This window comes from Mastigoproctus giganteus, chromosome 9 (assembly GCF_048544385.1).
Source record: "Mastigoproctus giganteus isolate SK-2022 chromosome 9, ASM4854438v1, whole genome shotgun sequence".
NCBI lineage: Eukaryota > Metazoa > Arthropoda > Arachnida > Uropygi > Thelyphonidae > Mastigoproctus > Mastigoproctus giganteus.
In genome coordinates, this window is record NC_143583.1 from 144,908,076 (window position 1) to 144,932,396 (window position 24,321).

Below are 24,321 nucleotides of genomic sequence, written 5' to 3' on the forward strand. Positions count from 1 at the left end.
GATATATAGGTAAGTCATGAAAATTAAAGCTTCTGTTATATATATGTATTTAATTTTATTTATTTAATTATATTTATGTTTATCAGTAGAAGGCGTTGCTATAATTTTCTTTCATTGCTTGATTTACTTTAAAAACAAACTTTGTCTTTTAGAAACTGTTCAAGTTGTTTCTTTAAAAAATCAAATTATTAGTTACAATACACATTTGAAATCTGTTTTAGTGGGAATTTGTTGTGATGCAGATCAAGTTATGTGAGAATTGGTGTTGTGCTGATTGTGTATTTTATATATCTTCATTATACTCTAGTTTATCTATAGCTGTGATTAATTATCTGCATTTTGTAAGAACTAAGTTATAATGAGTGTATGCTATATCATACCTATTTCCAGTATTGTTTCTGTGTATTTATATTTCATAAGATTTTTACTTGCAAAAATTTTTTTCAATATATCCTTGAAATGGCAAAGACTTAGTAGAATTACAATTAACCATTTAATTGTAATTCTACTAATTTAACATTTGCCAATAAAGTTTGTTGCTTTAGGTATATACATGATGATTCTGAGTCTTATGAAGACACCTTGACAGTTGAAGTTAGTGATGGTTTGCATGCAGTATCTGGAAAAGTGTTGATAAAAATAGAACAGGTTGATGATGAAATACCAGTTTGGGAGGAAGGATTATTACAGCTTATTGCAGTTGAAGAGGGTGAAAAGGTCAGACTATCAACACAGGTAATGATAAAATATTTTCAGTAAATAGGTGATAAGATAAATCTGTTTAAGTTAGAATATAATAATAATCATTTCTTTATTAACCCTTAGTGGGGTGTGCTTTAAATTGTGGCACAAGCAATTGCATAGTGGTTTTTTCCCTGCCTTGGATACTTTTGATCAAAATTCTTATATAATTATCATTTAAATAATGATCAAATAAACATTTCAAGTTGTACAAATATGAATTACATATATTTATTTAAATATATATATGTATTTATTTAAATAACTATGTAAATAACTTTAATTACATATATTTATTTAAATATTTTAGGAACATAAAAAAATCACATGTCACAAAAAAAAAAGAAGTTGCTCAAAACTGGTGTAAACATAAAACATTAAAAGTGCTTTAATCTATGGCTGGATGTTCTTCACAATCATAATAAACTACTATGGCACTGTTCTTTACATATATACTGGCTTCATGTTTTTCACATTTACAAACTGGTTGGACAAGTTGTTTCATCATCAATTGGTGCATTGCTCCGTGCAAAAGGACCAGGCAGTTGCACTCTAATGTCTAATTTTTGGTATAAAATGTGGTGGAGCCAACAGCAGAAAATATTTTTATTAATATATACTGACAAAATGGGCACTTTCCACGAAAACCTCCCAACATTTCGTTGATGATGACATATTCATTGAGACTTACTTTTTGCATCTTTCAACAAAATCCATAAATACTTTTCTTATTGGAGTGAGTTTATCAGATCTTTTTTTGCTCTTCTCTAGTTCCTTTATCACCGAATTTCAAACATCATAAGATAAATTTAAATTATTCGAGAGACATAGCTGAGTAGAAATATTCAATGCCCACTCCATCCATTGCCCAAAGATCTAAATTTATATGAGCCCTGAAGCATATGCCTGCCAACCACAGTAAGCCAATAACAGCATCGAATTACATATGCATTATATTTTTAGCATCACATTCTCTAGAATAGTTGACATTTATACTTTCAATAAAGATATTAATATATGCAGTGATTTAGCATTAGTTGAGGCATATGATGCAAGAAAGCAAGCTTATACAGCATCAATCAAAAAAAAAAAAAAAAAAAAAAAACACTTCTCATTTTATGAAAAGTGTTTTTTTATACATAGTTAAGTTATACATAGCATCAGAAATGTATAACTTATAGACATCAACAATAGAACTAGCCTCTCTCACTTCACAATGTAAGGTTTTAATAAAAGTAACTATGCTATTTTGTCTAGTTCTTGCTTGTGCAGTGGTGTTGTCTTCTCTCTGAGTACTATGTCCAGATAGTCTCAAGATCTTTTCCAGGGATAATGTCATTGGGCTCATCCTCAACGAATCCTTCTTTATCAGAACTATTTCCTACATATTGTATATCAGTGTTGTGTTTTGAGTCTTGTAAAAAATTGTCTTCCCCTGATTCATCTCCTCTTCATTTCCAGTTCATCATCATTTATTTCTGTTTATAGCAGCATTCTATGAAGTTGATTAACATACAAGGATTTTGTAAATCAAAATTGTCATCCATGTTAAAAGGTGCACTTTGGCCTAAAAGACCAACAACACAAAAATAAAACTCATATTTCAGGGTGCATGATGGTCTAAAACAGTTCTTCTCAAACTATCTGTGGTGAAGAACCAATTCCTTTTATTTCTAATCAGTCGCAGACCCGTACTTTTGTAAAATACAATCGTCGCAGACCGGTAATGGAAGAATCATTCCAGACCAATAATGTCCACGACGAATTTCCAATTCATTGTGAACTGGTAACAAATAGTTCACAGACCACACTTTGAGTAGCACTGGTCTAAAAGACCAATGTTGTAAAAACTATTCAATTATTTACAAACAAAGCAAAGAACACAGCTCACACTGTTAGATAAATAATAAACACCTACCTGAAGTGACAACAGTGAGGAAGGTTTCAACCAGTGTTGCCAATAGTAACAGTAAAAAGGTGGGGTAAAGGACTGACATGCACACCATTACAGGGGTGCATGTTATTATGTAAAAGATCATTCATCTTTCAGTGACATCTACCATCTTTTTTGTCTACAATCTGCTAAGCCTCATCTTTGTTAGCAGATGGTGGGAACATTACCCCCTCAAAGGAATGGTGTTCTCACTCCAGTCAAAAAAATTTCATTAAGGTTAATAAGAAGTCCTACTCCTTGTCTGATTTTTTTTGAGGTCTAAGACAGTGTTTCTCAAAGGGTGTGCCACAAAATTTTCCAAGTGTGCCACGAAATCTTAAAAAAAAAAACTAGCGTCGTTTTTATTTTAACATCATTGTCCGAATATACGTACAATACCATTAATAAGAATAAAGTACATGAAGGATCTTTTTATGACGAATTGAAATTGACATATCCGAATACAGGGGCATCTGCATTCAGGCGCCAACACTATTTGAATAAAGACTAATTATCTGTCGCCCGCAGACCACGTGAATCGGACCGACGCGATACTGTATAAGTGCGCAGCGCCCCTGAATTACTTCAGAAAGTCAAAATATGGAATCCCATCTCTAGTCTCTCTAGTTCTCTGGGAGTTGTACACGTAGGCATGCGCCGTATTACATGTTTATGTATATTGTGTTAATATTGTCATATTAAACTGTTTGTGTTGTAAAGTAAATAATTTAGGGTTAGGCAATTTCTTAAGGTAATTTAAATGTATATAAAAATTAAAAATTCTACAAAACTGTTTTTTGTTTATTAGAAAAAACTGAAAATGGATATACGAAAATTTTTAAATAAAAACAAAACTATTGATGTCGGTCGGCGACAGTAGTTCTGCAGCAGATACAAATATATCCATTGAAAATAGTGATAATATGAACAATTCCAGCGTTGATGACTCTCAGCCAAAAAGATCGAAAATTAGTACAATAAAATATAATGAAGATTACTTAAATTTTGGTTTTACGTGGACAGGGGACATAAATTTCTCCTTACCTTTATGTGTTGTATGTGGACATAAAAAAGCAAACAGTGCAATGGTTCCTAGCAAGCTAAAACGCCATATGGAAAAAGTTCATCAAAATTTGATGTCTAAAGACAAAAGGTATTTTGAATTAATGACAAATAGTGCCAAATAAATACAAAAATTGGAAAACACAATAAAAGTGTCTGACAAAGTACAAATTGCCTCCTATGAAGTAGCACAACTTATTGCACAAAAAGGGAAACCTCATTCGATTGGAGAAACGTTGATCAGTCCTGCTTGTCGTATAATGGTGAAATGTATGTTTGGCAAAGATGCAGAAGCTGAAATAAATAAAATTCCTCTTTCCAACGATACTATAAGTCGAAGAATAATCGATATATTGGAAAATATAGTAGAAAATGTTCAACAAAAACTTGATGGTCAAATTTTTGCTCTGCAAATAGATGAGTCAACAGATATCAGCGGGAAAGCACAATTAATGGGATTTGTTTGATTCATTAACGGAGATTTAATTATGAACCAATTTTTATTTTGTCAAGAATTGCCAGGAAGAATGACAGGAAGAGAAATATTTAATTGTGTAGATAACTTTTTCAAAAAGATAAAGTTATCATGGAATTTTTGTACAGGCATTTGTACAGATGGTGCTGCATCAATGATCAGACCTGAAAAAGGTTTTTTGGCGTTTGCAAAACAAAAAAATTCAAATCTTATTTCTACACATTGCATTATTCATCGAGAAGCTTTAGTAGGCAAAACTCTCCTGACAGAATTAAGCATTGTACTAGATGACGTAATAAAAATTGTTAACTATATTAAAAGCAGACCTTTAAAATCACGAATTTTCAAAGAATTATGCGACAGCATGGAATCTAACTACAATTGTTTATTACTACATTATGATATTCGTTGGCTTTCTAGAGGGAAAGTTTTAGCCTGTGTATTTGAACTGCGAGCAGAACTTTGTACATTTTTTAAAAAGAAATAAGTACCGCAGGAAAACAAAAGAATCGTATGAAAATACAAAAATTTTATGATTGTTTTGAATTGTGGTGTGCAAAACTGGCTTACATAGAACATATATTTGCACATCTTAATATTTTAAATACTAGTTTACAAGGGCGAAACGAAAATATCTTAACATCAACAGATAAGTTAATTGCTTTTGATAAAAAATTATGCTTGTGGATGAATAAACTTGATGAAAATAATTTAGCTATGTTTCCTAAGATTCCTGAACAGATGAGAAATTTTCTTGCACCAGTGATGAAAAACCATTTGGATTTGCTTCAAAAGGCAATAAAAACATATTTTCCATCTATTAAATCGGAAAAATATGACTGGATTCGAAATCCTTTTATTAATGATAAAAGAAGAGGAAGAACTGATTTCCCTTTCATCCGATTGAACATTAAAAATCAAACATTCGGAATTTCGTTTGGATACTTTTTGGATTTCAGTCAGAGATGAATATCCAAAGTTATCTAAAAGAGCAATAAATATTTTACTCCAATTTTCTACATTGTATTTATGTGAGTTAGGATTTTCAACTCACACTAACATGAAAAATAAAAAACGATCAAGATTGGAAAATGTAAAAGATGACCTGCGAGTTGCTCTGTCTGAAATAAGAACTGATATAGCAAAAATAACAAAACTTCGTCAATCACATATTTCACATTGACTATAATTTTTTAAATAAAAATTCATTTGATCTCTGTCAAATATTTGAATAATTTAAAGCTTTGTTGTGAAGGCATACACATTTTCTTTTTGTAATTATTTATTTAATTATTTTTATATTTTATTTTGGTTGTAAGAATTGTTTGCATAACACAGATATAATATATGTATAAATAAAAAAATTGTTAATATTATTTTTCGTTCTATTTATTTAATTTAGAAATTTCTTCGTCTATGACTACGTAGGTGTGCCGCGAAATTTTTCTTCTTTGGAAAATGTGCCATGAGAGTAAAAAGATTGAGAAACACTAGTCTAAGATGCATTGCCAAAAATGCAGCAAGTAGGGTCTCCAAGATATCTGCTTTCCTTGAGTATTGGTGGAATGCTGAACTTACCAAGATTTTTAAATGAAAAAAAAACTCCATGCTGAAAAGAAACAGAGTACACTGTTGACATGTGACATTTTTCAGTATAACTAAATGATAGCTCTGTGTGTTTCTCTGAAAGAAAAACCGTAAAAATTAATTCATGTCTTAAAGACAGAACTTCCTGTGCAAAAAAGCTCTTACCAACTGCAGCACCTTGATAGCTGGTTTAATTTTATCTGTTGCTCTAATGAGACTGACTGTGTGCCAATACCACTAAAAATTCTTTTTTCTAAACTACCACTGGATAAATTCACATTTGACAAAGAGACAGTAAGTCTGAGATAAAATAAATTGCCTCTAACACTGTCAAAGTTGACTTAATTTCCAGTTTTGTCTTTAAGCTGTCAATTCCATATAATCTTGATGTTTGTTAGTTGTTATTTGGTATTTTGGAGCATTAGCAACTAAGGTCATATTGCTCTGGGGATATGTGGTGGTCATTCCCTGACCTTTCCGCATCCTCCGTATTTGGTGGTCACGGGTTTGAACCTCAGTCTAATCAAGAAGCGTGTGCTATGCGCTGCTGCTCCTGCCCACCTGGCTATGGAGTCAGTGAGTCATGCTATCAGTGAGTGCATCATATTCTTGATGCACTCACTGATATTAGTATTTAGCATTAGTTGAGACATATGATGCAAGAAAGCAAGCTTATACAGCATCAGCAAAAAAAAAAAAAAACCCTTCCCATTTAACCCATCCATTCACTCAAAAAGTTTGTCTAGTTCAGCCTTGAATTTATTTAACCTGTCAACTTTTTTTTTTTTTTTTTTTTTTTTGGTTTTTAGGAGCATTAGCAATTAAGGCCATATTGCTCCGGGGATATGCAGTGGTCATTCCCTGACCTTTCCACATCCTCTGTATTTGGTGGTCACTGGCTCGAACCGCAGTCTAATCAAGAAGCGTGTGCTACGCACTGCCGCTCCTGCCCACCTGGCTACGGAGGTGCTCCTGTTAACTTCCACAACTGCAGGGTGAAGTTTGTTCCAAAAATCAACCACCCGCTGGCTAAAGGCAAATTTCTGTACATCTATTCTACAACTGTCTTTCCTCAGTTTGAATTTATGCCCCCTCAGATGTAGAATCTGAGCAAGAGGAATAAGCATCTGTTAATTATTTTTAGCAGATGCTTAAATCAAAAATATTTTCCTAATATAATATCTCAGAGTATATCTTTCCACATTCTACATTTGACAGCATTAAAAATAGATGAAAGCAGATTGAAAAAAAACAAAACAAAATATATATAGATAGTTTTAAAAGAGCTGCTTAGCAAGAATCCCAGGGTTATGGATTTGAGTCATTCGTCTATCATTTTGCATAAGTTCTCCTTCACTTTCATGACATTTTTGTCATTTCGTGACACCCATGAAATCTTACACCTATAGCACAAACCATTTAAATACTAGCGTGCGATTTTTGGAAACTTTTTGAATGTCATCATATGCACATTACTCTTTCTGTGATGCCTGTCCCCAGTTCCCAGTTGTTTGTTATTTGGAGCATTAGCAACTAAGGCCATATTGCTCTGGGATATGTGGTGGTCATTCTCTGACCTTTCCGCATCCTCCATATTTGGTGGTGACGGGCTGAACCCCGGTCTAATCAAGAAGCATGTGCTATGTACTGCTGCTCCTTCCCACCTGGCTACGGAGGCACCTTCTCTTTCTGTGATGCCTGTCACAGCTGTATACAAAACCATAGAAAACTGTGGTTTGATAATAAGCAATTTATTATAAAAATATAGTTCCTTTTGTAATAAATTGATAGATCCAGAATATTAAGCTGTCCAGTATTTTAGTTCCAATCTCCCTAGCAGCAACATCTGGCCCTATCTGAAGGAAATCTCTAGTATTTTTGTTGATTTCTCTGTGTTTACTTTTCTTATGCTATCCTCCTGGTTTTATCTTTTTTTTATTTTTAATTTCAAAACCTTTTTAAAGGACTTGCCAAGTGACATTAATTTTTCTACTATGTAAGTAATTCTGAGAGTATCTGTAATATCTTCTTCATATACTGCACATGTGTATTATCGGCGCCTCCGTAGCCAGGTGGGAAGGAGCAGCAGTGCGTAGCACACGCTTCTTGATTAGACTGGGGTTCGAGCCCGTCACCACCAAATACGGAGGATGTGGAAAGGTCAGGGAATGACCACCGCATATCCCGGAGCAATATGGCCTTAGTTGCTAATGCTCCTAAAAAAACATAAAACATAAAACATGTGTATTATCCTGCTAGGCATGGAGGGCTTAGAGGACATTGTTACTTTACTCTCAGATGAATTGCAACTAATGCTAAATCACAGTTTTCTGTTTTTGATGCCCTAACAAATCCTTAGACAGAGATTATATTCTAGCCACCTTCTCGGTATCCCATAATATTATGCTACTAAGGACCTAAGATATATAATGCTTTAAATTTGTGGTGAAAAATGTACAGATAATTTTGTAGTCACACTCCAATGTAATGGGCCTCAAGTTTTTAGCATTTGTCATGCTAAAATCATTTCTTGATTTTAGCATGATAGAATGACCTTGCACTAATCTTAATATTCTTCCATATTTTAAGCCATTGTTTTCTTACTGCACAATCATATATAATTGTTGTGCAGTCCAAATCTTTTCTACCTAAATTTGCTGAAGGAAATTTAGGTAGAAAAGATTAAACCACCAATAACCTGGAGTGCCATCTGTAAACAGTTCCCTCCCCCTGCACAATACCACCATTTGGAAAGAAACATATTGGACCCCTTCACAAATCTTACATGTCATACTCAATTCATTTTATCTATAAGTTGTTACGCCACATATGATTATTCTGCTTATATGTGATGCAATTTTGATCTTAGTATTGCTAACTATTTTAGTAGTAGCTCATTATCCTGTTTTTTGACCCTCCAAACATGTGCCAAATCTCACCTGGTACAAACCTGCAACTATTCATAAGCTCTCAGTATCATGATGAGAATCTCTACCTCTGAGTTTTGTCCATGATGCAATCTGGAACACAATTCAATTCCTCCTCATAACTACATGCTAAATCCCCACACCTCCCATATAGTTTTCTAGTCCTCTAAACATAGTTTTTGTCCAACAGTTAATCTGCCACCTGCTACCAAGCTCTTCTTCACTTCTATCATCTACTACCCAACCCTCTGCTTCTCTTCAAACCATAAAGTTCCTGAAATTGGGCAACTTCTACTATACCCACCCTGGCTGAATGACACATGATAAACCTCCAGAATCCTAACAACTGGTATCTGTTTTGAAATTTTTGGACATCTGTTAAAACTTTTTTCAAGAAATCAAGTCTTATTCTCCCATAGTAATCATAATTTTACAAATTACTGTTTGCTTAGTTACTGCTCTCGGTTCCTGCTGTACTTTGAGACAATAGATGTTATTCCTGATATTATTTTAAAAACTTCACTATGACTTGCTGAGGTTTCCCTATATTCTGCATATAATTTTAAATTATTATTGCTAAGCAACAAAGTAGGATTCCACAGTCTGATTTCTGATATTAAAAATCCTTCCCATACAAATTGTTTATTTATCAAATCCCCCTCCCACAATTTCAGAAAAAAACTGGCCCACCATGTGTTTTTATCTCAGTTTCCCTTATGCATTTCTAATTTGTATATTCTTTCTGTCACATTTAGTCATTCTGTTTCTTAATATTCTTCAGTATGTATTCCATCTTAATCCTACTCTGATCCTGAGAGTGTTCAATTACTTTTCTTACCATCTGACAGTTCCAAAGTCCTCTCCTTCCTCTCTTTTTATTTTTTCTTTAAATATTTCGTCCTCATCTTCCTCATTGTTTTTGTGTGCATTCTTATCAAACTTATTAAACCCCACCCCATCACTGTTGCTGATACAGTATAGTTATATCATGAACCATTGACAACCTCGGGAGTTTTCTCTATCTGTGTAGCATAGGATATTTAAAAATATCCTATGCTACACAGATAGCATAGTATTATAATTAGTATTGTATAGAATATATTGTGATACTTTTGTAATGCTTATTTTAATAACAGTTGATATAAGGGCAAGTTAGAATGTTTCAACACAGGATTGCATAAGTCAGATGAGAATGGCTGAGTCATGCAATCCTGTGTTGAATAGCAAATTAGCCTGTGGCTTGTATAACCAAGGACTCCTGAAAATTTGGTGCATTGCTGGATTTGATTGAATCACTGAAGACAAGTTGGTGCCCTATAGGTGAAGCAAACCAGTCCAGTACAATTGAATTTTTTCACATTCTGGATGCATAATAATTGCTATTGAATTTCTGTTGAACAGAAATGTAGTAATACTACACAGTGAAAAGTGTTAAAAGTTGAAACTGGCTTCTCTGAAAAAGATGGGTCATCTTTCTATGTGATATCAGGCATCAAGTAAGTACAGTTGATTTGAAGTGATTGCTATATTATGAATGAAAAAATATATTAGTATTAGTATTAGTAATGGCCGCATGGTGCAAGAAAGCCTATGGCTTATGCTGCACTGGCCAAAAAAAAAAAAAAAAAAAAAAAAAACCCCGAATGAAATAATGATAAAAAATAAATAAAATAAATAAATAATAATAATTAGTAAAAGAAAAGGAAATTAAACCTATCATCCTATGCACTTCCCTGACCCAAAGGTATTATCCAGATGACCTTTGAATTTCCCCAAATTGCCAGCCTCTACCACCTATGTAGGCAACTTATTCCAGTAATTTTTAACTCGTTGGTTAAATAAAACTTCCTGCAGTCCAATCTAAACATTTCCCCCCAAAACTTGAATTTATGTCCCCTAGTTCTAGCATCATTTATAACCTTGAAAATTCTGTCCTCATTCATTTTACTGATGCCTCTTACAGCCTTAAACACCTCAATCAAATCTCCTCTAAGGTTTCTAGTTTCCAAACTCTGCAACCCACATATTCGAAGTCTTTCTTCATATGGACACCCTTTTGCCGATCTCACCAGGCGAGTTACTCGTCTTTGCACCCTTTCAAGAAGCTCAATGTCTTTCTTTAGGTGCGGTCTCCATACTTGAACACAGTATTCCAAGTGGTCTAACAAAAGCTTTATATAATGGGATTATCATCTCTACTTACAAAAGTTTGATAGATCATCAATAGGACATCATGGGCCTTCCTTGCATCCTGTTTACAATGCTCAGAGAATTTCATGTCTGACCATATTGTAACACCCAAGTCCGTTTCCTCCAGTACTGGATTTAGTTGAATTCCACCAAGTGAATAAGTTATTTTGGGATTACTGTTTCCCAGGTGTAATGCCTTACACTTTGTTGGAGTAAAGCATAGCTGCCATTTTTCTGACCATTCCTGAAGGTCTCTCTGAAGAAACTCAGCTTGACAGCGATCATTAACTACTCTACCAATTTTAACATCATCTGCAAATTTAGACATCACGCCCTCTATCCCTTCATCGATGTTGTTTATGAAAATTAAAAACAACAGTGGTCCTAATTCTGATCCTTGGTGAACTCCACTTCTTACATCAACCCAATCTGAGGAACAGCCATTTATCACAACCCTCCGCCTCCTGCCCTGAAGCCATCCTGCTATCCATCTAAGGATTTTCCCAGTGATTTCAACCTGTTCCAGCTTATAAAGCAACCGCTCATGTGGGACTGAGTCAAAAGCTTTGCTGAAATCTAAATAAACAATGTTGAAATTATTCCCTAAATCCAGCTCGTGAGTGACCCTTTCAAAATAGCGAACCAGATTTGTTAAACATGATTTTCCCTTTACAAAACCATGCTGAGTATCCTTGAGAATTTCAATTCGATCCAAATGATACTGAATTCCACCCTTGATCATTGCCTCCATGATTTTCCCTACCACTGACAGGTCAAAATTTCCCACTTCACTCTTAGAGTCACCCTTATGTATGGGAGATACATTGGCACTTTTCCAATCCAAGGGAATCTCCCCAGAGTCTAGTGATGCGTGCATAATTAGCCTCAATGGTTCAATGCACACTCACTTGCCGGCTCCCTTAAGATTATAGGGTATATTCCATCAACTCCAGGAGCCTTACTGGTCTGTAGGCTCGAAAGTTGTTTCATTAAATAATCTTGCGAAATTTCAATATCATTAATTACATATTTTTTAACTTCGCTCCCACAATTTCCCATTGCCACAAAAGGTTTTTCATTTGTAAATATCGATGCAAAATAACTGTTGAGCTCATCTGCAACGGCAGCTGGTGTATTTAATACTATCCCCTTTCCCTTACGTAAAAGTCTGATCTGGTTTGTCCTGCTCTTCTTGGCATTTTCCTTCCCATTTACTCCAATCAATTAGAGGCAAATTGAAATCACCCATAATAAGACATTGACACTTACTTGCCCATGTAGAGGCTATTGTCATAATTTTCACAATCACCTGGTCTGTAGATTACTCCTACTCGCATTATACATTTGTTTCCAACTATCTCACAACTATACAGATTCTATACTGGCACGTGAAACATCTGAATCCGGGAAAGCTATCGTCGCACTCAGGCTGCTTCTGATAAGAAGCATTATCCCACCACCCCCTTCTATCTACCCTATCCTTCCTAAATACATTATACAAGCTGTACTGAAACTCATCATCCCCAATTTCCGTGTGGCACCACGTCTCCGTAAGCTCTATTATGTCCATGTTACTTGTTTTAACCAGCAGTTTGAATTCACTCATTTTATTGATGACACTTCTAACATTACTATATGAACAATTAAGACTTACTGTTCTTGTATATTTAACAACCCTAACACAACCATTGAAGTTTTTTAGGCTCTCTTCTATTGAGAACTAGAAACTTATTAAACAAGGTGTCTGTCTACCCTACCACAGTCTTAGTTTTTGTCTTTCTAAAGCTGCTGTTATGAGTCTGCTGAGAGAGAGAGAGAGAGAGAGAGAGAGAGAGAGAGCGAGCGAGAGAGAGAGAGAGAGAGCAGACTCATAACCTTGCATATTAGAGGGGTGATTTTTTTCCCCCGTAGTACCCATTCTTTATATACAAGCATAACCTAGAGTGGTATCCCTCTGTTAATCTTTTATTTTATTTTTAAGAATTCTTGGAGATTCAATGAAGAGTGAGGGATGGGGGGGTTAGTAATTTGCAAAAGTGGACCCTTTTAAATGGGATAGGGGATAAAGTTTAACTTAGGCTGTTGTTTTTTAGGTCCAGTTAACCTTATTTAAAATTCTGTTGATCTTATTTTCTGTGCTCTTATGATCAATTTGTAAGAAATTACTTCATATTTATTTTAGATGTTATCGGCACAAGATGTTGATACAGACAATTCTTCACTTTTATTTGTTCTAACCAAAGTTCCTGAACAAGGTATTGTAGCTGTAGATGGAAGAGCTACTATGCAATTTACACAGGGAGATGTATGGAAAAATAAGGTAATGAACTTTGAAGCGTTTACATAAAACTATAGTCATGTATTAGTACATAAAATTTTTTTTTGATTATAAAAAAGTTTTAAGTTATGTGCTAATGTAACCTAGATTTTTAACTGTAATTTATCAATTAGCAGTAGGATATATTGTCAGCAGTAACTTATGCTTTTTACTGATTTTTTTTTCACCCTTTTTAGGTTTACTATGTTCACAATGGCAGAGAAATTGGTCTTAATGAAAGTAAAGACTTTCTGAATGTTATAGTTACAGATAGAATGCCTCCTGTGAAATCACAAGCAGCACATGAAATTTTTATTAAGATTCTTCCTAAAAATACATTTCATCCTGAGATTTCTCTAAAAAGATCTGTTATTGTGGAAGAAGGTGGGAGAGTTGTAATTACAGATTCAGTATTAACTGTTATAGATGAGGATACTTCAGCAGAAGAGTTAATTTTTCATATTTCACAGCAACCTCATAATGGACACTTGGAAAACATCAGACCTCTCCCAGGTCATGAGCAAAATTTGCAATCAGTAAAAGTGTTTAATTTTTCATTTGAAGATGTGCTGAAAGGATTCATTAGTTACAAGCAGTCAAAACATAGGTACTTTAATTTTTGTTAATCCTATATTTTCTAGCTGAGCATAATTCTGTGTAGGGATAATGACATAAAAGTAGTAATATAGAATAATGGTAATAAAAGACAGAACACTATGATTTGTAATAAGCATTTTATCAGCAACTTAATAAAATACATTATATCTACATCAAATATCATGTAAAAATTTATGCAATTATACTTAAAAAAATACATGGTTGTAATTTAACCCATCAGTAGTATGTTTGCTGCATGGTCTCTCATAGTGAATTTTTATAACAGCAGGATGTGTGGAGTGGAATTTCAAACTTTTTAAAAAAACTAAAACTTTATACCTAAATTCTTTAAAACATTAATGTGGTCTTATTTTGACATTATTGCCCAACACTGAAGGAAAATTATTGTCAAAAATTAATCAATTAAAAAAATATATATAAAAAGTTTGTAGGAAATTCTATAAATAAAACTTGTCTACTTTTTTGTTATGATAATATGCTATGTATGGTGGGTGCCACTCTTTGTGATCACGTTTTTCGAAAATTAAAAGAGGGATTTTTTATTTTTATTTTATTCTTTTTTGTTGAAATATAAAAAGTTGTTTATCTTACCAGTTTTTGTTTATTATCCGTATACAGTGTATATATAGTACTCTACATACATAGCTGCAATATAAACACATCAACCGATTTTAGAGTTGAAATTAAAAAAAAAAATAAAATAGAAAAATAAAAATGAATAAAAAACACATTATAAACATACTGACCTATTTAAAAATTTTCCCCATTGTTTGTTGTTTTAAATCCTTAGCAGTTAAATTTTCAATATGTTCTTGTAACCTGTACAATCACCCTCTTATTTCTGAAATTGTTCATTCAAAACCAGTGAAATGGGAATTCACATCACTTTTTGATTTAAAAGCTTGGAAAATCAACTTCTGAATCTGAGGTTGTTATAGATTACTATGGATATTATTCTGGCATATGCTGTTTGAGTTTACTAATCCACAAATGATTTCACTGTACTGATTGCAGTTGCTGGCTCTATCTTTGTGTGCTTCATTCTCTGCACATTTTTGACATTCCTTGACTGATTTTCATACTCAAAAGAAGAAGATTCAAAAGAAGATTGAAACAACCTATGTTTGAATCTTCTGACAAATTTCAGGTTCTTTCACACTTTCCTTGGAATTTTAAGATAATTTGCAAAATGTAATATTCTGTTCTACTGAACTAGGAACATATGCAGATATCATCTTATTTCATACCAACATGGGTTAGTGTGATAGCTAAACAATTGTTATTTTGTAGAGCTTACATTATAATGATGACCATGCAGTATTAATGAATTCATTAATTCTATGAATTTTATAAAAAAAATGTCCAGGTCAAGGTTAAGTCCCATTGTACTGTGTTAACTTGCTACATTACATCCTTTGCATTAACTTTCCAGGAGCTTATCTTGCTGACTGATTGGTTGGTTATAAACTTAGAGAGATTCACCAAGTGTAGGTTTATTGTGGCTCAGTCCAGGGGGAAATCTTGGGAAATGATGATATTGCACTTTGTAATGTCATAGTTCCTGGGATCTAATAATTTGCTTATGCCCTTCTGTCTGGAACACTCTTTGAACTTGAATAACTCAAAGGCTAAACAAGATTTTGACCTGATTCCTTTTGCAATAGTTTTTATTTAGCAGTAAAATCGATTAAAAAAAATTCCAAAAAATTTTCCAACTGATTTTTAAATCCCAAGAATTGATTTAGCTCCTAGTAAAACTAACTTACCATTTACTTTGAAGAGAAGATAATTTCTTAGTTTTTGCCACCAGGGTCAGATTTTCAACAAAGTTGCTGCTTTTGCTCATGGGCAACTTTATGTAGCAGTTTCCAGGTCCAGATAACTTTTGTGCAATAATTTAAAATTTTTTAAAGGACAATATAGTCATACCTGTAAAAAATTATCAAATTGTATTTTTGTCCATTCTACTGACAGTTTGGCTAGTAGTGAAGGCAGTTGAGGGAAAAGTTTTTGTAATTACTTCGATATTAATCTTTACTCCTCCCTCTTTTGAAACTTTTACAATCATCCAAACAGTGAGATGAATGAGGATCTAAAGCTTGCCACGCTCAGTCGACTCAACACAATTGCAAATAAACACGAAAACCTGATGACCAATGAGGACTTCTGCAACTTAATGAGAATGGCCAATGACAAGCAAAAGATTCTACTCATACATGTAATTTTGAATCTGTTATCTCCCAATTGCAAACCGATTCAAATATTCTTGACCGGCCCAGCTTTTTGCAGAAAAACGTTTATGATTCACCTCTTGGTAGAAATATATAGCCGCTTCAGTAATACAGATGTGTATTGCAACTCCTACGTTACATGCTCTTCAACTGGTAAGGCCAAAGCAGCACATGTAATATAATGATCTTGAACGTTCATGTGCTCAGAGCTGGTTTATGCCAGCTCTGAGCACATCCAAGATCACCTCCCATGATCCTTTTTACCCATGATCCTCTGCTTTAAATGCTTACTTTACTTTAAATTTTGCATGATATCTATCTCTCTCTGGTTACCAAAAGGTTTCTGCTCCTGTGGCAATGGTTTGCCCAAGCCACCTAAGTGGCATTCTCCGAATTATAAACGTTTTTCCACCACCAGCTGGTTTATGCCAGCTCTGAGCACATCCAAGATCACTTCCCACAATCCTTTGCACAATGTCCTCTCCTGACTCCATTTTTCTTTGTTTTGAAATGGAAATGACATCATTTCTGTGTCGCAAAATCATGACAAATTGATTTTACTACCATCTGAAATTTAGTAGGTACCCCAAAGATGTTTACACATCAAAAACTCTCAACTTACCAATGAAAGCTAAACACTTCCCCCTTCTTGACGATAGAAACAGCATCACAGTTTCACGTTTAGTTGTCAGAACACCGGCTTAACTGCATTCTAACCAATTGTTCTATGTCACACACTAACATTATTAACAGTTAGACCAGGCATCAACAACTCTAGGCACGTGCATGAATTCGTAACATGGAGGAAGATTTTCTGTGACACACTCGTGCTTATTCAAATTTGCTTATTTCTGTTTTTATATGCTTGTTCAAGTGGCATGCTTGAAGATTTTTATAATTGTAATTAACCAAAATAACACAATTTAAACATTACACCAGGGATAAAGCATATTCCCCTCCTTTGAATGTGCCAAATTTCCCTTTCCATGCTCATATTTCAGATTTGATGGATGTGGTATTTCAATTTGCTTTTGAATGACTATTGAATGTTCTGTTGTTGACTACAATAGAGCATTCAATCCTCATTCATGCAAATTTCTACTAAACCATTTGTGTTCTCCAAATTTGAAACTGACTGTTTTTGCTCCATATCAGAGTTAAAAAGTAAACTACTAATTTCCAAGATATGGTCTCTAGCTTTGTAATGCTTGTCGGCCTTTTCCTACATACACATATCACTATTACATTGCATTTTCCCAAGGTTGATTATTCTCATTGTTATTGGATGGATTAAAAGCTTGTTGACTTTTTAGCGTTAACATTTAACCACTTTTTTATATTTATGAAAAGCATTTTTTTTTTTAAATGAAGCTTGAGCAGTATTAGCGCTTATAGTACTTAGTACCGTGCTTGGGTTGGAGGTTGAGAAGACGAGAGAAGATATTTGTTGACATTAGACTTGAACTTCTGTAGACTGTTTCCTGTAATTTTCAGGAAAGACGTAGGAAGGAAGGTTGTTCCAGAAAATGGCAGTTGAATGAATAAATGAGGAAGAAGAAAAGTTGGTTTTGTGAGTTTGCAGCTAGACTGTAAAAGGATATTGTGATTGTGATTTGTACAGAGTGAAAAGCTGTTTGGAAGAAAAGTAACGCCGAGAGCAGAAGAGAAAACCAAGTTTTTTAGATGCAGAGGAAGCAATATTTGTAATGTGCTTATGCCAAGAGAGATTATAAGTCAGGGTAATCCCAATAGAGATATATGATCTTGCCTAGAAATCGGCGTGTCATCGAATATAAGCATAGGAGCAGAAGAGTCCTTTTCTGCAAGATATCAGCTAGGACTGAGTTTTAGAAGGATTGAAATCAAATAAGTTATTTCTGCTCCCACTGAAAAATTACCTGGAGATCAGCATTTAAGGAATTGGTAGTGGATATTCAAGAAGTTGAAGCTGTTTGTGCAGAGCAAGGTTTCTCACTCTGGAAAGTGGAGGTGCAATGTTATCATTTGCAAAAACTATGGATAGGATTTCCAGTCAATGGGAGGTCATTAATATAAAAGAGGAAAAGAGTGGGAGAAAGAATTGAACCTTGGAAAACATCTGCATTAGTGGAGAAGTTAGAAGACAGAGAGCCATCTACCATCACTCACAGTGAGTGGTCAGAGAGAAAACTGGATGCCTAATTACAAAAACCATAAGATGGAAGCTTATTTAGAAGATCTTTATGCCAAACACAATCAAAAGCCTTTGAAATGTCAAGAGCAACTGCTTGAATTTCACCAAACTTTTCCACTGAATTTTTCCATAGATGGGTAAGATAAGCCAGAATATCACCAGTGGATCGAAACTGATATAATTCATACTGGTGATCATTGATCAGATGGAAGGTTTCTAGATAACTTATGAGTTTGCAGTTAATTGATTTCTCCATTACTTTAGAAAGAGTAGAAGTAATTGCAATGGGACAATAATTGTATGGAAGGGATTTGTCACCCGTTTTGGGAACTGGCTGGATACAGGCAAATTTCCAAGCAGAAGGAAAAACACCTTTGGAATAAGAAAGTGAAAAATGTGACACAGAATAGGAGTAAGTTCAGGAGTACAGATTTTGAGAACAAGTGAAGAAATACCATCAGGACCTGGAGCTTTCTTAGCATCAAGATTCATCAAACTCCTTCTGACATCTTTTTGACGGAAGACCACAGGAGGCATTGAATTGAGTGTACTGGGAATGGTGGGAGATGATTTACCAAGATCATCAGTACACGAATTGGAAGAAAAATAGGATGCTAGCAGGTCAGGTTTATCTTTGGCTGTAGTGGCATCTGCTTTAGACAGAGATGGGCAAAAGTTGCAGCCAATAGCTTTGATAAGAGACCAGAATGCTCAGCTACCATTTGGAGAAGAAGCAAGTTTTCTACTTTTAGCCTGTTCAAAATCTAGTTTGGACTTATTAATAATTGCTTTACAATTGTTGCAAGCTTTTGGTGTAGGCAAAAAATGAACTTGGAGATTTGGAAACAAGCTAATTACTATATACAACATTCTGCTCTTGAACAGTCTTAGCACAGTTATTGATCTGAGGTGCCTAGAGGATCTTCTCACCTCGACTGTGTACTTAGCAGGGTTGTTTGTGAGAAAAGATCAGTCATGTTGGCTGTGTTGGTAGGATTGTCTGGTATTCTGGTAAGTAAATGAACAATCTGTGCAAGATCATTAGTAATTGCAAAAGCCTCAGCATCTCGACCAGCTGGGTCCATGTGACTAGAAAATAGAAGCCAGCCAGAGTTGTGAACATTAAAATCACCAAGGAAAATTACCTCACTGTTAGGAAATTTGGACTGGAGAAAGTCAAGTTTCAAAGAGAGGAATTCAAAGAGTTCCAAGTGATTAGTGGAGTTGGGAGGATGATAGAGGCAACAGATGAATTTAACAGAATGTGGTAGAGAGAGATTTTAAGCCAAAGGAGATCGAAATGAGGAGATTCCAAATTACTAAGTCTCTGACAGGGAATATCAGAACAGACATATGCACAAGTACTACCTTTAAAGCAAAAGGAATCATACAGCGAACAATTCAGACAACTGAAATAAGCAGTGGTTGAATCAACCGATAACTGAGATTCTGTCAGAAAAAGTATATATGGTTTGGCAGACTGCAAGTGGAAATGGACAACATTGAGATTAGAACTGAGACCACGTATATTTGTGAAGTGAGTGAGGAAGAGTTTGGGAGGTTTAGATATTTTCACAGATAAGTTTGAAAATTCATAGTGTATACAGTAGTTAGGAAAGATGGGGGGATGCTGTTCTGAAGTAATGAAATTTTTGGATATGGCGTACGCATGGTAAGATTATAACCAGCTCCTTGACATAATGTAGCCTCGCCAATGGCCCCCCCCTGCATACACACTACTTGGACTCCCTCCAGTCACTATCTGGCAGAGTAGAGGTAGCAAAGATTATACACTAGCTGATCTGGAAGCCTCCTAAAGAGTTACCAATAGGTTCGGTCCAGTGTAATAACTAGTGGCTGATCTGTGAATGCCATTTCAGAGCTGTACCCTAAAAATGTAAGGAAGATTGGATCTCGCCATGGTGCCAACCCTAACCTCAAAAGAAATCAATGATACTGCATGATGGAAGATATGGGGAAGGGTTTACCAGTGCTTTGTTTGTTTGGGAGACTAAACATGGGTTCCATTACTTTAAGCCTGCAATAAGCAAAGTTGTGGTATTGCACTGGTTGATGAGAATCATCTACAATCTAGTATTGTCTGGCAACACAGAAGGGTGGCATTCCTCTGTGTTTTGTGGGTGCCACACTTCGACCCCCTGCTTTCATTGGTTCACACATGGGTGGTCACCCACAATGTGCTAGGTGCCATATTTTAGGACTTGCACATGGGGGTTATACCCAGGGTTACTAATAGTTCCACCATTAAAGTGCCTGAACTTGAAAAAAATACATGACCATTTTGTATTAGTATTAGTAGTGACAAACAATGCGGATAATAAATTAAAAAAACAACCTTCCCACATCTCTTATCGATCCCCTCCAAGAATTTGTCTAGTTTTTCCTTGAATTTATTCAGACTACCCACTTCCACAACAACAGATGATGGAAGAAGTTTGTTCCAACAATCAACCATCCACTTGTTTCCTGAAGGCAAACAGCCACACATCTATCCTGCAACTATCCTTCCTCAATTTGAATTTATGCCTCTCTCTCTCATGTCTTTAGTCTCATAAAGAGGAAGAATATCACCAATGTTGAGCTTACTCAAGCTATTAAAGGCCCAAAAAACACTTCAATCAGATCTCCTTATAGGTGCTTGTCTCCAGATGCTACAATTTGCCTAACTGAAGCCATTCTTGTTCCCTTCACCAATCTTGTTGCCCTTCTCTGCACCTGTTCCAGCAGATCTATATCCTTCCTAAAAAGGAGGCCTCCAAATCTGTATATAGTACTCAAAATGCAGCCTAACCATGGATTTGTACAAAGAGATAATCATCTTATCCCTGCTAGCAAGTTTACGTATATTATTGACAAAGCCCCATGAGTTGTCCTGTCAGCTTGTCTGCACATCTCAGAGCACTTCATATCTGACTGCACAATTACCACCAGGTTTTTTTCATTTTCCACTAACCTGACTGTAGTACCACATGGTACGTTAATCTGGGATTACTGCTATCCGACAAGTACCTTGCACTTGTCAGAGTTAAACTTCAGTTGCCATTTCTCTGTCCGTCTGCATAATTTTTCTAGATCTTGTTGCATCAGTATACCTTCATTACTGTTATTAACCACCCTGCCAACCTTTATACCATCTACAAATTAGGCATTAAGCCAGATATATCTTTATCAATATCATTGATATATATAGAAAACAACAATGGGCCCAACACCGAACCCTGGGGGACTCCACTAATAACATTATTCTGTGAAGAGCAGTGTCCATTGAAAACCACAGTCTTCTCCTATTCAACCATCACATTATCCATAGCAGTAACTTGTCCTTAATATCACACTGCTACAATTTGTACAGCAGTCTGCATGTGCAACAATATCAAAAGCTTTTCTGAAATCCAAGTATATGATATCAAAATTATTTTTTGCACCCAGTTACTTTGTGGCTGCATCATAGTATCCAATCAGGTTAGTCAGACAAGAGTCCCCCTTAACAAAGCCATGCCACCTTAAGTCTAATTGCAGCCTTGACTGCATGATCCTGCATTACTTCTTTAATCAGTGACTCCATTATCTCCCCTCGAAAAGAAGTTAAACTAATAGGTCTGTAATTATTTGTATCACTCTTTGAGCCCCCTTTTTGAATTGGAGATACATTTGCTCTTTTCCAGTGTGCAGGACCTCCCCTGAATCCAAGGATGCTCTCATAATTATGGCTAAGGGTTTGCTTATCTCTTTTTCTGCCTTCCTTAATATAATTGAATAGATCCCATCCACCCCAGGTGTTAGTTTTATGGTTAGCTTCAACAATTTCTCCCATTTTCCTTTCATTTATTGCAAAATGATTTTGCTCCCCATTAGAGTTTGCTGAATTTCTGGTATCCCCTTTTCCCTAAAGAATTACTAACATGTGAATGTAGATGCAAAATAGCTCTTCAGTTCGGCCAACAACCTGAGCAAGGTCATCATCAGTAAACCATTGACATCAAGTGACCCAATGTAATTCATCTCCTTCCTTCCTTCTACTGTTAATATAAGCATAAATGTCTTTGTAGCTACTCTTTGCATCCTTTGCCAAAGACTTCTCACAACACCAAATCTTGTTGCCCTTCTCTGCACCTGTTCCAGCAGATCTATATCCTCCCTAAAACTTCCTAGTGCTTAAAATGCAGCCTAACAATGACTTTGTACAAAGAGATAATCATCTTATCCCTGCTAGCAAGTTTATGTATATCATTGACAAAGCCCCATGAGCTGTCTCACAATCTACTGTAGCTTGTCTAACCTCCTTTGTAAGTTTATTACAAACTGGTTTATATCTACCTGTATCATCTGATAATTTATATGCATCTCATGTATTTTTCTTCTCTGGCACATGTCTCATCTGTTCATCTGACATCCATTTAGGTTTTAGCAGTGAACAGTATTTCTTAATTGATATATAAAGCCTAATAGTTTCTATGAGTATTTCCTGGAATGATTCCCATTCAGAATTTGCCGTTAGTAACATTATCAGTGTGTCCTACTGCATAGAATTTAAAAACTATCTGAAACCACTGTAGTCTCATTTACTAAAGCAAAAAATCCTTCTTGTTACATCTTTAAGCAAATCCCACATCAATACACTGTGATTGCTTTCACCTTGTGGTTCCTTTATCTGCAGATTCTTAATATGTGAAGAATCACTGCTGATAATCAGAACAAGAATATTGCTCTCTCTCTCTCTTGTTGCCTCTCTAACATGCTGCTGTAGAAAACAATCATCCAATAAATCCACAAACATCTCAGTAGTGTTTGAGCTACCAACTCACAAGTTCTGGTCAATATCTGGAAAGTTAAAATCTTCCATTATAAGACATTCTAATTTACCAGCCCACTCTATTTCTGTGTATAGTTGTTTGTATATTCCTCACAGTCATTAGGCCTATAGCACACACCTGGTATCATTTTTTGTTTTTTCAGTACTTATGTCACACCAGATTAACTCAACATTGCACTGACCACCCATGTTGATTGAATGGACTGCCTTAGATTTAATATTCTCCTTAACATCTTGTTTATTCTCCTATATACATTGTATTTCCCATGGGAGCAGTTTAATAATAATAATAATAATGCACATGCATTTGGAAATGTCCAAAGTTTCTGTATGATGAGTTCTCAGAAATGTTTCGGATCATGAAAAAGATCAGAAGGTGAAGTTATTAAAAGATAATTTAAAATTAATTCTTGCTAATCTAGATAGATTGTTTTCTTTACTGGCTTGGGATGAAATTTGGCTACATTTTTATGATCATGAATTCAAATTAGAAAGCATGCAGTGAAAGCACAAGGAATTTTTCAACCCTGAAAAAATTTCAAACCCAGCAGCTGGAAAAGTGTTTGCACCAGTTTTCTGGGACACAAAAGGATTGTTTTTAAATGAAAACTTTGCACTCAAAACCACAATAACAGGGGAATATTATGCTGTTAATTATTATTATTATTTTATTAATTTTTTTAATCTCATAAGGAGACAAAAAAAATAATTTCTTTTACACAACCTTAAATCATGCAGGATTCATTCAAAAAACTGTCTTTTGAGTTTTATTGATAATGACCAAAGACAGTTTTTTTGATAATGTGCCTCCTAAAAACTGGAGTAACAAGGGTAAAAGAGGAGATTGAACATTTGTTAACTTTGTTAATAATAGACTGACTCTGTTATTTTATTAATTTGTGTGCTGAAATAGGAGCTGCATGCCTGTCTCCGAAAGTGGGTGAATACTTGGTGAAAATTTACTACTGTCTAGAAAGATAGTGCTAAAAGGAAACATAGATTTAACAATTTAAACTAATACATGCCATTGAAATAGAAAAATATTTTGAAGTATGTATATTCATGTTCACAATGTGTAACTAGACTGGTAGAAGAGTGGCAACTTTTGACGAGTCTGGTTAAAGAAGAGGTTACAAGTAGTAAGGAAAGTAATATATGAGCACTTTTCAGAATTGCTAAATTGAAATGTACAACAAGCAATCACCAGTAACTCGCACTGACTTTTGTTCAAAT

The 24,321-nt window shown here is 34.9% G+C and overlaps 1 protein-coding gene across 1 annotated transcript in view; it reads left to right on the forward strand.

The window, feature by feature from the left end:
* Positions 1 to 24,321, forward strand: part of LOC150080792 (FRAS1-related extracellular matrix protein 1-like) — a 37,457-nt gene that overhangs the window by 12,768 nt on the left and 368 nt on the right. Inside the window, exons 2-4 of the mRNA XM_090380822.1 lie at positions 546 to 735; positions 13,098 to 13,235; positions 13,430 to 13,839. Coding sequence (XP_090236948.1) covers positions 546 to 735; positions 13,098 to 13,235; positions 13,430 to 13,839 — 738 coding nt within the window. The remainder of the gene's footprint in view (positions 1 to 545; positions 736 to 13,097; positions 13,236 to 13,429; positions 13,840 to 24,321) is intronic.